The sequence below is a fragment of the Halictus rubicundus genome, chromosome 4 (genome assembly GCF_050948215.1).
Source record: "Halictus rubicundus isolate RS-2024b chromosome 4, iyHalRubi1_principal, whole genome shotgun sequence".
In the NCBI taxonomy this organism is placed as follows: domain Eukaryota; kingdom Metazoa; phylum Arthropoda; class Insecta; order Hymenoptera; family Halictidae; genus Halictus; species Halictus rubicundus.
The window spans coordinates 16,691,866-16,708,903 of record NC_135152.1 but is presented as its reverse complement, the minus strand read 5'-3'; the positions used below and the strand labels follow the sequence as shown (position 1 = coordinate 16,708,903).

The 17,038-nt window shown below is 34.1% G+C and overlaps 2 protein-coding genes across 2 annotated transcripts in view; one reads left to right on the top strand and one right to left on the bottom strand.

Moving 5' to 3' along the window:
* The window catches only part of LOC143353665 (uncharacterized), a 466,044-nt gene that overhangs the window by 57,495 nt on the left and 391,511 nt on the right, over window positions 1-17,038 (top strand). The gene's annotated exons all lie outside the window — the stretch shown is intronic.
* LOC143353659 (2-acylglycerol O-acyltransferase 2-A) lies at window positions 39-10,723 on the bottom strand. The gene is made up of 6 exons (XM_076787148.1): window positions 10,425-10,723; window positions 4,659-4,948; window positions 3,067-3,341; window positions 2,107-2,293; window positions 927-1,126; window positions 39-422 (listed from the first exon to the last, which is right to left on the bottom strand). The coding sequence occupies exons 2-6, from the start codon at window positions 4,886-4,888 to the stop codon at window positions 265-267; spliced, it is 1,050 nt and encodes a 349-aa protein (XP_076643263.1). The 5' UTR covers window positions 4,889-4,948; window positions 10,425-10,723; the 3' UTR covers window positions 39-264.

Sequence of the window (17,038 nt, the reverse complement as noted above, 5' to 3'; positions counted from 1 at the left end):
GCAAGTCTCGTTTCAGGTCGTCGTCATGAAGAAAACTCTTTAACAATTTAATCAACATGTAATTACTATTCAACATCTTAACATTACATTTTCCATTAAATCACCACAGGGAAATGCACGGTCTAAAGAAAAGGAGTTCTATAAAAGTTGTTATCACTCTCACCACTTTTTTGTACAGTCACCGGAAACACGGTTAGAAATTTCTTAAATCTATGTTTTCAACAATTCCGTGGAATTCTCTCCACTGACGTATGGCATTACGTATCACAACAACTCGAGGTTCACCGAGTCCGCATTCTCCACGTATTTGTGTTTGTTGTTCTCGAACAGTTCGACTAGACGCGTAATGAACATTTCGTGATACTTGTCGATATGCTCTGCAGTCGGTTCAGGAATTTTTGGTACCTCTACGGGACTGCCAACTGGAAAAAATAAACAGAGAGAATATCAGAAGAGTTTTGCATTTCTTTTTCCAGTAATACTTATTCCTCTGTAAACTAGTCAAGCGCAGGCTATTTCGAAGAATTTTAAATCTTCGCTAAAAAGAAGATACTTCTATTAAAAATTATTTTTGTTATTAATATTTTATTACTGTTATTCTACTTAATTTATATGTCGTGACTGTTTCAGTAGGCTTATTATGAATCAGGAACATTATCCTATTGGTAGCCTTTTAGTAGCGGACAACAAAATTATTCGTTAAATTAAATTTCTAGTGCAGAAATGTTTTGCTGATCATTTTTCGTTCGAAACATTTTTTTTTTATCTAAGTAACAGAGCAGTAACTAATTTTTAAACTATGTATAATTGCAAATAAAAGATGTGCATAAAGATGCGACTATAGCAAGAATGTATAACTATGTACTTGGAATATTCAGATGGGAATAACGTATTTGTTCTATCCGACGTTAAATCAGCATATTTACCGACAACGGTGATTGGTTTCCGTTGAGCAATGATTCCGAACGAGTACTGGAAAAATCCTCGACCCATCAGTATGATTGGCGCTAACCCGATTTTTTTGCGAATGTAATTTTGCGCTCTCCTCAAGGTCGAGCCTTCGCTACCGTACAGTTGATTGTATATGTCCGTCTCTCCGAACGAGAACACCGGTACCAGAGGAGATCTGCAAACAGAGAATCGATGAATCATTAATAGGTCCTTGAATGTTTATTGCTAGACCGCGGATATTTATGCAAAATACAAATTTTTGTCGAAATATCTTCCTTTTTTTAGCCTGAAAATAATATACTCCTACATCCATTTAGTCTTCCTATTTTTTCAAATTGCATCTGCTTATTTTTGTCACAATTGCATAAAACCATTCATTACATCCTTCACGACCACGACACCCCATGCATCTTTTTAAAAGAGGCTAATAAAAGGAATAAAACAATATTAACCATTTGCACTCGAAGCTATTTTAACTCCAAAACGAAAAATTTCTTCCGACCTAGAATATTTCGCTTGTATATATATATATTTTTATGTTATACATATGAAAACGGTGCAATTTACTCGTACAATACTGAAGTGTTAGGAAATTTATTGCATACGAACAAATTTAATAATGTAAAGAATATTTTGAATAATGATACAGCAATTTTTAGTGGCGCCTTACAGTCGCTATTCAAGTTCTAAGGGTCGAGTGCCTTACTACAGTGAGTTCTCGATATATGTCATCTACACGGTACTTGCCGGCGTCGTGTATCGTCCAGGAGACATACCCGAGCCGTGTTATGTTTACACTCCTCGGCGTCTGAGGCATGTCGAGCTTCGTAACCCCTCATGGGGTATTTCCTGCGGTAGTGGGGATAATTCCGCGACGTTTATCATCCAGGCCTTGACGACATATATAGAGAAATCACTGTATAACGTTGGTCGACGCCGAACGCGGTGAACGCAGTCTTTTTACGAACCGTGTCTGAGGAGTGTCTATGTAAGCTCTTGTTATCGTTCTCTTACAAAGAATAAATGATTACTCCCTTATGAAATTATTCGGTAAATTGTCTAACTTGTTCTCGTTCAGGAATAAGATATGGCAATACGAAGTAAAATTCATACGTAAATTGTACTTCGTATCTGACGAACATCGATAACATTTACCCATGCTTCAGCGCGATCTTCACAAAGCCTTTTCTTCTTTTCACCAGAATGCGATACGTGCGAGGTTGAGATTCCAATGATTCTGATGCTCCACCGACAATTAGAATTGTTCCCCTTCCCGTGTATGGCTCTTCAGGCTTCACTGATGATAGATAGTTCAGGCTTTTCGCGGTGCTGCTCACACCACCTGAGTTTTCAGATAGTTCGAATAAACATTTTTGTAATGTAGAAGTCAGAAGTGTTGAATATCAAAAAAAGAATTCCAAATTTATTGCTAATATAATTAGACTGCGTATTTTTTAAAATAGACATTGTTAGTACAGACATTAGACATTAAGTTCTTTTTATAATAATTTTATTAGATTGAAAATAATACGACGGTATTTTTTAATTCTTTATGTGATTTTACTGTTTTGCATTTGATCTATTCATTTTTGCCATAAACGCATAAAATCCGTAGTCTACGAATAATATATTAAACAATGCGAAAGTCGATTATGGCGTTATGATGCTGTTCAGAATATTGGATTAAACAAGCAATCATTTCTTTTTTATAGAGATTCAATCGATAGTAGTAAATGGTTACAGTTCTTTTTGTTTTTCTGTAGTAGTGGAAGAGCAAATTTTGAGGGAATATTTTCCATGGTGTATCGATTGTAAATATATTGGAATTTAATTAAATTTATTCTTCACACTGCGTTATATTAAATGTCTTCTTGCAAGAAAAAGGAAATTTATATTCATCCTCTACGCTTACTTTAATGCTCAATCAATCATAATAAAAGGGTAGAATTTTATTTAAGAGGAAGAAGCAACACGTACACGTAACAGATTTTGTTTGAAAAATTCATAACAAGTCTAACTCTGTATTGCAAGGAGTTAACATGTATATCCGTCGGTAGGAATTTAGAAGAAGTTGAAACAGATTGAATGAATTAATACGCAATAGTCAATATTTACCAGTCGCGGCGACATAATCGCGGAAGAAGGGAATTCTGAAATGCTGATCGAGAACAACCACACGGAATTCCAATCCCGGGAATAGTTTCTTACATCCCAGGTTATCCGAACCAAAGGCGCCGAAAATTCCTGTCGACAGAATCCCGTGGGGGAAGCTACAGAATAAATAATTCTTCGTGGGATCCAAGTCAACGGTTTTCACCAACTTTATTGGGAAATAGTTACAAACATATTTTGTCCAGGTGCAGTTCCTGAACCAGGTCGTCCAGCGATGACTAAAACAGACAAATTGTAATATCAATATTCGTACGACTGATTAAAAGATTTCATGGTTAAACTTCAACTTGGCAACCTAGAAATTTTTTACTTTTTTTATATAATCCTGTAGATCTTGACGAGAATTTTTGGCATTTGCCGCAAAATTGAAGTTTTAATGCGAGGAATCCACGGGTTCCAAAGTTATGCGTGTTTAAAGTAAAACTTCGATTCTTGGCATTTTCTCGTCAAGATCTACAGGACTATATAAAAAAAAGTTAAAAATTTCTGGGTTGCCAAGGTATGAATTTAAGTAATTTCAAAGTTAAATTAATTTAGTTAAAAGTGTTCGTATAACTAGTTAGATTTACCGAGTATTGGATTGGATCCATAACTTCGTGTAGATTGGCTATGCGGAAATGAAATGAAATGAAAACAAATTTTTCATTAATACATTTGTTAAATTGTTCGATGATTTTTCATTACATTTCGTCCAATTCTTGTAGGAATTATGCAAAAACGAGTGGGTTAAACAAATGCAAAACAGTAGAGACGCTTAAAGAATTTGAAAATGCTGTTACACTATTTTCAATTAATGAAAACTTGTATCTTGCAATTGACGCAGGCAATTTTTATTTTGCATTAAAACCGGCAATCTAGTAATTGTTCTATTATCGTAAAAGAAGAAAGTTTCGACAACTTTGGAGACCTCCTATGAAACTAACTGTAGCTTATGACCAACTCGTGGAAGTTAGCTGTCTTCAGTAATAATAGCAATCATGTGTCAACTTAACAGACACCCGCACGAAGTTATGGGTCAACCCGATATTTGGTTTATCGGAAAATTCTGGCGGCATTGAGAAACTGTGTTGAAATGTCAAGGTTGATGGCAATGGTGTATCGACTGAAAGATCTTAATCCTTTGACAAGGAGGGTCAGTATATTTAGACTTGATATTTAGAATTGATGCACATGCCAAATTCGGTGTCATTTTAATTAGACAGACGAGAGGAATACGATGGTAAAAGTTACAGAAAAGAATAATACAAAATTTAAAAAGTTGTAATCTTCTGCTACGCTTTTATTAGTGTGAGTTTTACCGATACTCGACCTTTCGCTGGCTCGGTCATCGAACGTGTTTACCACATGATTGGTTCCAAGGAGGATCCACCCAGTGGTGGGGATACAATTTTGACAGTTTCGATAGAGACCTTTGCGACAGTTACGGAAATAATACTGTACTTACAACCATGAAATGAAGGTTCTTCGACAAAAATTTATACAAATTTGGGAGGATTTGCGACTCGAGGACACAATGACATTTGTATAACACTTACCGTCGACCGCCTTGATTGCACGTCTCCCAGTCATAGTACATCCAAACAAAATAAAGCAATGTGAAGTAGCGTAATTTTTCGGTGTAGAAGAGCAGGTAAGCGGTGAGAAGATAACCAATAAGATCCCCGAATCCCAACAGAATGATCATTAACGCCACGGACAGGGTTTCGAGACGTCGTTTCAGCGGCACATTTAGGGGTGCGAACCTCACACCGAGTATCTCCATCATTGCAGCCGGATCAGTTTCCTTTTCGATCAAGATATCATCGGAACAGTTCGACTCGTACACCTGTTGACAATTTACCAGGTCCGTAATACGTTAAATATGCTACCATATGTACGTCTTAACACATATTCGATTGGCGATCCTTTTTCTGTTCATCTTTCTGTTCGTTCTTATATTTTCTAATAAATTATGACTTAGTTTTTCGTTAATCTCTTGCACTATAATATTGAGTCGGAGTCGTAAACGAAGAATTCGAACAGAATCTATCAAATATACATATGTAATCAATTTTTTCTAAATACGAATAAACTTCAATTTTGTTGTTGTCGATATTTAACCATTAGAAATTATAATAAGTAGACTCCGGATTTTTATGCAAAGTAAAAAGATTCAGTAATAATTTTAATATAGCGAAAATAATACATCAATACTCCTAAAGTTTTTAAAACTTTTCTTTTGTCATAAATGCATAAAATTCGGAGTCTAATAATAAACATACAAGAGACGAAAATTTTATTTTTCTTCTAAAATAATCTAAAGATATTATAATCGTTGTAACTATAAAATAAATCATAGCTCAAGAGATTAATATTCATGGATTGCTTTATTTCATTTCGATTTGAAGAAACTACAGTCGTTTATTTATTGTAAGTCACCAATAACTAATATGGTTAATATTAATTATTTAATCATTAATCAGTAACGACTAATTTTAGTCATGCGTTCGGATATAGGAGGATCTACTACTACAGCTACTAATCTGAGAGTACGATTGTTTGTCTGAAACGGTTTTGTAGATTGCTATAGACAAATCAAAATTTCCTATAATATAATGACATAAACATTTCAAACTGGTAAGCAACATGAAAAGATACTGTTTGTACAAATTTTTCTGCAGTATATAGTAGAATAAACGGTCGACAGATATTTTAATAAAACCAATTGTATTCGCCTAATCCTAGATAACCATCCGGGTGTAACAGTAATGAGATGGGCAAAAATAGTTGAATTTCTGTTATTCAGCAACAAAAATATTTTATATTACAAAGAAACAGGATATATGAGACTGAAAAGTTATATGCAAATTTATTAATTGAAACATTTGGGATAATTATAAGCCACGCGTAAGCGGATCATGTAATAATATTGCAAGCTACGATTGTCTCAATCGTCTGTTTTGCGAATAGGCTATTCATGCATAAATGGATTGTTTTCTGACACATAACACAATGAATTTTTATAGCTCACGTAGTACGATACAGTGTTTGCGGTAGGTAAACGTAGATTTGATAATTGCTTACATGAGGTATCTTATCTTTCTTGTTCTCTCACATTTCTTGAAAGACGTGGCAAATTCTATCATCGATTTATTGGCACTACCTGCTGTCTTATAACTTACGTTTAATCGATTTTACTAATAATATTTACGAATAATTAAAGATGCATCTACCTAAGAGATTAGTCATTCAACTCTAGATAATTAATCTATCTGAGAATAATGTTATTACTGACTAAGTCTATGGATTCTATGCATCCATGAAAAAAAAAATGAGAGAGAGAGAGAGAGAGAGAGAGAGAGAGAATGAGCGAATTTTAAAACTGTAACCGGATTAAAAGGATTTTTATTGACATAGTGAACCAACTAAAATTTATATTATATAATGAAAGATATCATCATTATACATCTACTTATATGATCTATTATTATCTTTTATCATTTATATTATCTATTATTATCTTATATTACGAAAAGTACAATTTGTTTATAGAAGATGCTTTTTTATGGAAGATACTTCTGAACGAGAGGCTGAAAAGTTTTTTTAGATTATACAGGACTCGTCGATCACGCATCAGTTTCTTACACGCGATATTTATATGAACATGTTTTTTTCGAAAATGCTGATGATGAGATAAAAATTGTTTGTCATTATTTGACATGCGACAAGAAATTGATTGAAGAGAGTTGAAGAAAATGTTCAAAGTCTTCTTAACTTTAAAAAACAGTTATTGCGTCATATAGCGTTAATACCTAAAAAAAATTTTTTTTGCAAAAATTTAATAATAACTCTTATAGTTTCCAGAAGACATTTAAGAAACGAAAATTGCAAAATATTGATTAACACAAAAGTTATTCACTTTTAAAGAATTCACTTTTAAGTTATTTTATGAGTTTGTTATGGAGTTATCGGGGCCCCATTGGTAGCTTCAAAGTTAATTAATATGACGGTATATATTAAATTTTTTCCAAGGTTAGAGTTAGAGTAATCAGTCTAGACTGCGGATGTTTATGCAATTTCCAAGTTTTATAGGTAAATTTTAAAAATGTGGAGTGAAATAAAATTCTATTTTTCATGAGAACAGCCTTTGTAGGCTGCAAAACAAATAAAAATCATACTAAATTCTATTCGAATTTTAAATTACAGCATTTTTAAAAATGTTCATAAGCTTTAAGTGCATAAAGATCCTCAGTCTAGTAATCACTATGGTAAATTTCGCTGACTGAGTGAGTAGTCAATGTGTTAAAGACATTTTAATGTGCTACGAAAAGTAAATGCAGCAGTGAACGTGTTAACGTAGAATGTATTATGCAAATATGTATTTCTTTAACAAACAATGTCGGTGAATGGTTTTTAGAATTGCTTCTAGAAGAATTTCTATTGCCGTTTTGCAACTATGACGTCAGTGTCATAAACAAGCTTGTTCGTGAATAACCATTCCTTTTATAAGTCATAGATTTTTATACAATTTTTGTTTTACTTCAACACGATTCGTTCGGTACGCGTGTTTACTCGAACTGCTGCCGAATATGCCATCGTATAAACTATAATAGTAGAGCCATTTGAAAATTACCTAAAATTGCCAATTTTCTTTATTGTATATAACCAACTTAGAAATGTGAAATAATTTGTTATTATTTACATGCTGGGTTAATTGTCATGTACATTGGTTATAAAGTACACCACAATTTATATATTTATCGTTATAATTTTTTTTTATAAATATGTTCTGAGTTCTCACTTTTCTTATGAATGAATTATATGACACGGTCGCGCAACCTGATTGTAAGCGAGAAGAAACGAACATGCGCATAAAAGCGCAAACACAACAATTGCGTGAATAGCACTAGTTATGAACAACTGATGGGATGGAACAATTGTAGTAACAGCAGCGGAAGCCTTCGGCAAAAAGGAGCAGACGCCCGCGGAATATTGACGACGCTGAAAGACTTTGAAATCAGTCGAAGCAAACAGTGTACATATCGTGGCCGGAGGTAGAACGATTCGAGTTAGAAGTTCATCGACCTCCTACTCTCTTCAACCTGCTTTCTAACCAAATTTCATGCGTGAAACGGACAAAGAGATCACGAACGTCATTTCCCGCTAAGGCAGTTAACGCTGACATGGCGGATGTGACCGTAGTCGTTCGAAATTATCTCGCAACTGTGCAACGATCAGCACAGCCCGACCAAAACGTGAATTTGCCGTGTCGTTGTGCCCTTAGAACAATGCAACCGCATTATTTTTAGACGCATTGCCTGAGAAAAGAAATAGCCTAACGCACGCTGGTTAAAATAAGTCTTCATCGTTCGCGTTAATAGCGTTCCCCCCAGCATAATTATTTCCTTGGTCCCCTTCTTTCTTTCAGGTCCGGCGTTATGTGCACAGCCGACTGGGTCACTATTAGCTGTCACCTTGGTCCCTTGAATTATTTTCAGATTTTTAAGCAGAACCAGAGTTTCGAAAATATTGGGTGACCTAGAAAGTCCGCGATACTTCTCGTCACTATTGTCGTCCATTTTCTATTTTAGAAACAGTCGAATTCTCTATTAGGCTGACAAAAGAATGGTGACTGAATTGTTACGCTACGTGTTTTGTTCAAATTTTAGGCTTCACATAATTTTTCTAGCAAATAGACTACACTATGCATTTACGACAATATTCTTCGACTTGCTAAAATCAATAGGAGAAATTCTTTTCTATCCAACCCCTGTTTCGAGGTATTTTTTAGAAAATTTTTATCTTGCATAAAAATCCGTAGTCTACTAACAAATCTTATTACTTGTTGATGAACAATTAAACTACTTTCGGCATAGATTCAGAAGGTTTTAGAAATAAAAAACGAAATACACGATGTAATTTGTATACTCACCTATAGTTATGGACATGGATTGCAAACTTGAACACGGTGTTTTTATCAGTTGCGTGTTGTACATACGGTTGTAAAAAGTGAAACACATATTTTCAAGTGATAAACGTAAGTATGTGGCACATAACACGTCCGTAAGTATTAGCGTATACACTACGTGACATTAGTGAGTTCACACGACTTTTGTAGATTAAAAGCGTACAAGTACTTTTATAATTCGAACTACGCAAAATAAGAAAAATCAGAAAAAGTGGATGGAATTCGTACGAATTATAGTGAATACCGTCGGTATTATAATTGGATAGCGGATCTTTCGTCATGAATGCATAAAATCCAATGCCTAACTATAATTGAATTAACTGCAATTTCGATGTGACAAAACATTGGAAACCCAAGATTCGAATGTAAGCACATTGGCTCACGAACACTGAAACTCAACAACTGATAGAACCCAGAATGTTTCCTTGATAGAAGGAGCACAATCGTGAATGAAAACAAAAGAAAAGTTGTACAAAAGTTGCTACTCACGTGGACTACTTCCACACTCCACGAGCAGTTCGCTCATTGTATTCAAACATGATTCCTTTAACACCCTTATGTCCCTAAAAATATTCACACACACCATGCCGCCTTCAACCATTGTTCACACTTTAATTTAATCGATCGTGCTTTTTTCAGAATCTGATATTCCTATTAATCGAAGTAAGAACGATTGTAATCGTTAGATGGTTTTATGCATTTATGACAAATACGAATAGATGGAATTTAAAATAACAGATGGATGTAAGGAATATACGAACATCGATGTATAATTTTTGTATTGTTCTATTTGACTCCTGTTTGCTGCAGTTGATGAAGAAAATTGGAAAATTCTTTTGCACTAGGTTCTGCGGCCTAGTGATCAGATAAATTAAAAAATAAGTAATGTCAATAATACCATTGTTAGAAAAATTATTTTCGAGGCACAAAATGAACGAATTCGGTTACAGTTTTCCTAGTCTAATACAACAAATTACGATCACAGGGAGGTAAACAATTGCACAGTATCTAAAACAGAAGGAGGAACGTGTGACAGTTGTATGGGTCTTTACGTATTCGCAGTGTATAAAAATTGTCGAAAGCTTGCAAAACATAATTACATGGAACGCAATACAATCTCACTTGATCCTCTATCCGATACCAGCAAAGTTTGATTGATCTTTCAAAATTCTTTTACCGCGAATATGCAGAGCACATGCCGATCAACAGGGAATCCCACGTGGGTACCGCGCAGTGCGCGATCTTCTCGGCAAAGATCGACCGCAAAATCGTCTAATACAAAGCAATCTTTGTTTCAGGAATCCTCGGTACAATCCAGGTGACATACTCATGCTCCCATCAACGTTAGCCTTACCTTCCAAACGCTTGGCCATTTACTACACAGCCGGGACCTGCTCCGAATTCGACGATCCAGGTGAGATGGTCGCGATCTATGCTTCGATAGTCACAGTTCGAGAGACACAGTTCACTCTGTCTCTTCCCAGGATCAATTTGGATCGCCGGTGATTATACAGACGAGCTGAACGCGTGTGGAGTCTACGGATCTCGAAATGATCCTCTCGACGACACGCTGCTTACTGACTCGGCACGCCGCGTGGATGAAACAGGAAAGAGCGCGCGCGTGAATGTACAATACCCGCAGAAAGTTTTGCTGCTGGTTCGAAACGCGCCTCTCGTCGACACACCTGGATGTGAACTCGATTTGGAAGCGCTGGAAATGGTACTTGATTTACTTTCGTTTGAATGAGACAGTATCTCGAGATCAGACGCGGGCACTTCTGCAATTATTTGAAATATAATTTTAAATAATATCTATGTTATTTTATTTGAACATCGCCACCATTTGAAATATATAAAAACGAGTAGGTGTAATTTAAAACAGTAAGAACATTAGAAAAATTTTTAAATCTGTTATAGTATTTTCAACCTATTAAACATATTAGGAAAGAAAATAAATTTCTATTTCGTTCCAGTTTGTTGCAATTTAGGTAGAAGATCTTTATTTTGAGCAAAGATCCACTGTCTATTTATAATTATTTGAGATAATTGTACACATTGTTCTTTAAAATTATAAGTGATTGATTTACTTTCATTCAAATGAGACGGTATCTGAAAGTCAGTTATTTTATTTCATAATTACTTCGAGACTTGTGATCACTTTTGAAATGATATTATGTATTTAAAATAACATGGTATTTTATTTTATAATTATTGGAGCAAGAGAATTATTGTAACATTGTTCTTCAAAATTATAACTGCGAACGCGATTATCAACTTTGTTGAATAATATTTGAAATGAGTCAACGTTGATTTTCTTTTCAAATAGCAGTATTGAAAATAAGATGCAAAATAAATTATTTCAAATAGTTGTTTCTTATTTGCATTTCAAATAAAATTTGCACAGGTATGCTCAAGATCCATTTTAAATAATCATTTCCGAAACATCTTACAAAAGATTATTTCCATTTTTAATTTCAACTTGTGTAAATCAAACAAATATTATAATATTAATAAATATTAATAGTTTTGTACGTATAGTCTTCTTAAAGCATAATGAATATTTAAAAAGAGATATATAACATATACATATATTAACTGATTTTTAAATATTCATTATGCTTTAAAAATAAGTATAATTAGTAATTGATACCCCATAGTAATTGGGTCGTTTACCCTGTCAATACATAAACTTTTACCAAATATTTAATATATTCGTATTAAAACATACAACAAAAGAATTTGGCAATTATTTTTACACCGATTTAATATTTACAACGTCTAATTACTTTTAAATAAGAAGGCTATTTTTGAAATTTGTTAGTGCTCCCACAAATTTTACCGATACTGTACCTTATCTCGTATTTACGTACACTTCACCGCATAAAATTCTGCCGTGCAAGGGGAACATCTTCCTCCTTCTTGATCCTAACGTTATTCGCGCAAATTAACACGTTGATTGCCACATCAATGCCTATAAAAGTCATGCAAAGTCAAAACAAATTATTTAATAATACAAGAATAGAAATGACACGGTTTGTAATATTCTCAGACCTCGTAGATCCTAATCCAGTATGGTTTCTCCTCCGACAGCGGAGTCGGGGTCTATTTTGACTCGGAGTATCAAAATCAATTAATTAATGAAGAATTAATGAAGAAATGAACAGCTTCTGCTTTAAGAACAATAACAAAAATTAACTACAAGCAGTACCTTTAGAAATATGTTTTAAAAAATTTATAAATACAGCAGTGAATGGTCAGCAGTGAATGGTGATCATTATTGATTCAATACAGTCACTGTAAAAAGTATTCGTAAACTCTACAAAAACAAATAACTTTTTTAAATGTGGATCAAACGACTTGAATTTTTTTTTTTTTGAGATGTTGAAAGGATTAGTTTACTAGCTAATGTATAAATAGATTTTTAAAAACTTGTTATTAGTTGCAATTGTGACTAATCCTTCTAGCATTTAAAAAAAAATCAATTCGCTTTGTCCAATTTTAAAAAACTTATTCGTCTTTGAAGGGTGTACGAATACTTTTTACAATGACTGTAGTTATTATATTATTATAGACTGTAGTATTGTGCACAGAGATTATTGTGAAAACTCATTTTCAATCTTGGTAAAAAAGTTAAAAGTTGACGGCACTCAGAGTGTTGACGAAAAGAAAGCTGAAGAAGAACAATGAAATCTCCGACGGTTCATTGTACTGTTCACAAAACCGGTATCGGAAATTCACAAAATCCAAACGAGCCGGCTTTGAAAAATCGATAGACCCTAATCGAATTGTACCATCGGCGGAATCAATGATGAGGTTCTGAGCAGACTCTTGGGAAACAGAACGCCTGTTTGGAGAATACATACACGTTTCCAATGGAGCCGGTGCACATGGAGACCTTGATCGATAATCGATCCCTTGGATCCCTTTATAAGGTGTACGAGAAGGGAACTATAATCAGTGCCAGATAACATAGCTTTTGAAACAAAACATTAAAAGTATTTTCAATTGATTTTAATATATGGCAAGTTCCGTGAGTTTTCTACAGTGACTTTCGCAATTGTTCAAACATCCTTTAACACTTTGACTGCCAAATCAAAGTAAGTTGTTTAATAAAATAAATATTGAAAAAAATTAAATGTATGATATTGAGTAGTCTCCCAACTTTCTTGCATTTTACAGATCCCAATTAAATTTGGTAAAATGAATATATTGACGTAAAAATTCATTTTAAAACCTGGACAAATAATTCCGTCACCCACATATGGGTGACATGGCAGTCAACATGTTACAGTGCAATAACTTTTTAGAAGTGGGTCGAAGCGACTTGTTTTCCTGCGAAGCTACGAGGATCAGTATGTATAGTGGACGATGTACAATGAAAATTTTGAAAACAATAGCATTTAGTTAGAATCGCAAAGCGAATAGTAAGAATAAATATAAATAAATAAATATATAAATAGAATAGAATAAATAGTAAGAATGAATATCGACTATGAATACTTCCTTCGTTGTCAATATTGATCACATTGATCGTTGAACCAAGTGTCTCTGTGTTTTCGATCAACGCAGAAAAATATAGATAAACAGCACAGTAAATTCTCGAAAGTATCCTTGATCCATTTATCGATAATAAATTTTAAAATACCACGTTGTGGTTATCTCTCGTTTCAAATCACAGAACAATTTCAAAATACTATAAACATTCGTTTTCACATAGGCTCTATGACTTTTACATCGTCTCGATAAAATATGAATTATTTAAAATGCTTTTCTAGAATGAGCAACTATTTTATCTGCAATAATAAAACGGTAGATCGTTCCGGATTCGGCGAATGTGGATTGTTGTTTATGAACTTGTAATGTTCATATTTTTTTAGTTTCTCCCTGGGTAGTCGTTATGCAAATATAGTTGTCATGTGCGTTTTTCTTTTTGTTAGCCGCAATTGATGTTGAACTTTTGCATGGTAGTAATACTGCACCGCAGAATATCTTATCATTGTACAAAGGTTTAACTGAAATCACTTTTTAAATCGAGTGTAAAATTGAGCGTAAAATGGACATTAAAAATACGTACAATCGACTGTTCTATCGCCTCTCACTTTCTATTCCTCGAGAGATTCTTCAATTCTAAAAATGTCACAGCTGATAAGATAACACGTGTTTGGCCTCTCCTTAAAACTCCAGTCTTTGTTCCATAAGGAGAATTCTCTAGTTGTCCGTAAAAAATAATTTCACCTTGCAATTGTCCAGCTCGCTCAAAGTTGTATTTTTCAATTCCGTCGGAACAAAATTTATTATAAATGATTAGTAGACTGCGGATTTTATGCATCTGTGACAGAAATGAGTAGCTGCAATTTGACAAGGTGTAAAGCTTGAAAAAATCGAATAGCATCAATATATTATTTTCGATCTCATAAGATTATTAAAGAAAAGAAAATGTTTTTCAGTGGCTCCTATATTTTATAAGTAGACTTCAAACGTTTCTTTCTTCTTTTAGTTATCTTATTAAGGTGAAACTAATACACTGATGTCCTTAAATATTTTAAATATTTTAAAATATTTTTAACAATTTTAATATTTTTTATATATTTTCAATATTTTTTAATATCTTCTCTACTTCTTAATATTTTTATCATAAATGCATAAAATCCGCAGTTTACCTATACCAAATGCAGAAAATTTTTATTTTGCATAAAGAACCGCAATCTAACGATTAGTACTGTAACATTCAATTTCATTGGGGAGCCTCGGAAAAAATAGATATTTAAAACTTAGGTGGGAAAAGCCAGAAGAGCGATGTTGTTGAACCAATACGTTTATTGCTTGATCTATATAAAAAATGAACAGAAGGGAACAGATGAAGGGGCGAGGTGTGCATCAGCACCGAGAGAAAAATATACGTTCGATTAGTTAATAGAATCTATACCATCGCGACAACAATTACAATAATTAACCGGTACATCGTTATACGTACGCTTATACACACAATGCACGTGTAGTTTCCGAAACTTAAGGTCTCGTCCGTAGTCGTACCAACGTTTTACGCTTATAAAAAATGTGATTCACCTTAGAAAAACAGAAATTTAACGATCCCTTAATTCCAACGATGCCAAAAGAAAGATTAGAACAAAATATGCACCATTTTTTTTATAAACACCGCGCTTAACAGAGTAACAATAGTTTTCGCCGTTTCGGGAGGCTTTCATTTATCTTTAGCATAAACATTTATCAATTTATATTTCATAACTTCAAAATATTTATCATTTGGTTTTAACCGGTAATATAGTCTTCTTATAAAATTCATCTTCAATAACGCTTGCGAGTACTTTGTCTTTTACATTTCGCATATCGTAGGTCGTAGGTGGAACGGAGTTCGTTGACCATTGAAGTTCACTTTCTCCGTTTGCAATATCAATGGTTTTTCGCTTCAGTTCGATTAATAAAACTTCTTTTCGTCCGAAAAACGTTTTTACAATTCCTCATGAATCAATTCTTAACCGATGTACATACTGTACAGTAGTTGACAAACATAATAGACCACTGTTTGTCTTGACAGAATAATGAGAAGGTAACGGACTATAATTACATTTAAATTATTGACTGCAGTTTTTCTGGAAAACGGGAGCCAGAGAGACATTTCCTGTGACAGTTTTAATAAACTTAAACTGGCACATTAATATTCTTCAATTCTTTTAACTGTCTAATCATTCATTATTTCGATATCGTAGTGATAATAAAATATTCTGCACGAATATAATGTATTAATATTAAATTTAAAATGCACCGGGTGATCAAATTGTTGTAACCACTTGCATAACTTGACGATTCTATATTAAAACAATCAATTTTGTAAAAGATCTAGCTACACTGAATTCTTATAATTTCTGTATGAAGTCAGTATTTGAAAATTACAAATGTACAATTAGCAGCGTTTAAGACTGCATTATTCATCACGCAGCGGAACGATATTTGTGTTACTCATTTATTACTCTTCGTGGAAAATATTTCAAATGTAAACAGCGGTCTCTTATGTTTGTCGGCCGTTGAATACTCGAATACTGGCTGCAGTTCGAAATCAAGAATAACAACTTGAAATGCGATGTCGTATGTAAGCATGGTTACGTTTCTTTTATGCATCAAACGGAATCGCCATTCCGCCGCCATTATTACGCAACGCTGCATTAACGAGTCGCAATCGAAATCGAAATTGAGATTTCCATGGCTGGGGGGTATGGGGTTTGTTCAGGGCCGTGTCACGACGAGAAAAAAGTTCGGAAAGTAAACGTGGTTCCCTAAAAGTTAAACGGCACCGACCGAAACTACCATCACACTTAACAAGCTTCTCTGCTTTTCTTACGTCATTCCGATTTCTCCCTACAAGCGGGGGAACTGAACAACGTTCGACTTATTTCTTTTTTGTGTTTTCTTTTTTCGAAGCGATAGATTTACTCCTCTAAGCATGAAGCTAACCTTTGACTGCCCGTTTTAAAGTCCCTGCGTAGTCGATAGACCGGTTTTCGCGAGCTTTCGCGTCGTTCCTTTGCGACGCCCATTGTCGTACAAATGCGAAACGCCATCTTGAATTCTTTACCCCGGTACATAAGAATTACTGCATCACGTTTATCCAAGCAGTCCCATTCTAGCCATTTTCATAGCTTTTCATCGACCCCGTTCTGGACGAAAAATGGTTCCATATGTTTGATGCGCACTACTACGAGATTGGCACAATCGGAGAATTTTTGCTTCGTTATATTCTTTTTATTCCCACTTTACCGCGAATCTTCTGTATCTTTGACAGAACCATCACGTTTTTAGCCTGGAAGACTTCATTAATTTTGATGTGAACAATTACTGGACTTTTGATCTTCGATACACTTCTTTCCGGTCTTTTATTCGGCTATTCAACCTCTGATTAACCCCTGTGTTCTTCAGTTGAAATATTCATTCGAAGTAACGTTATAGTTAGTT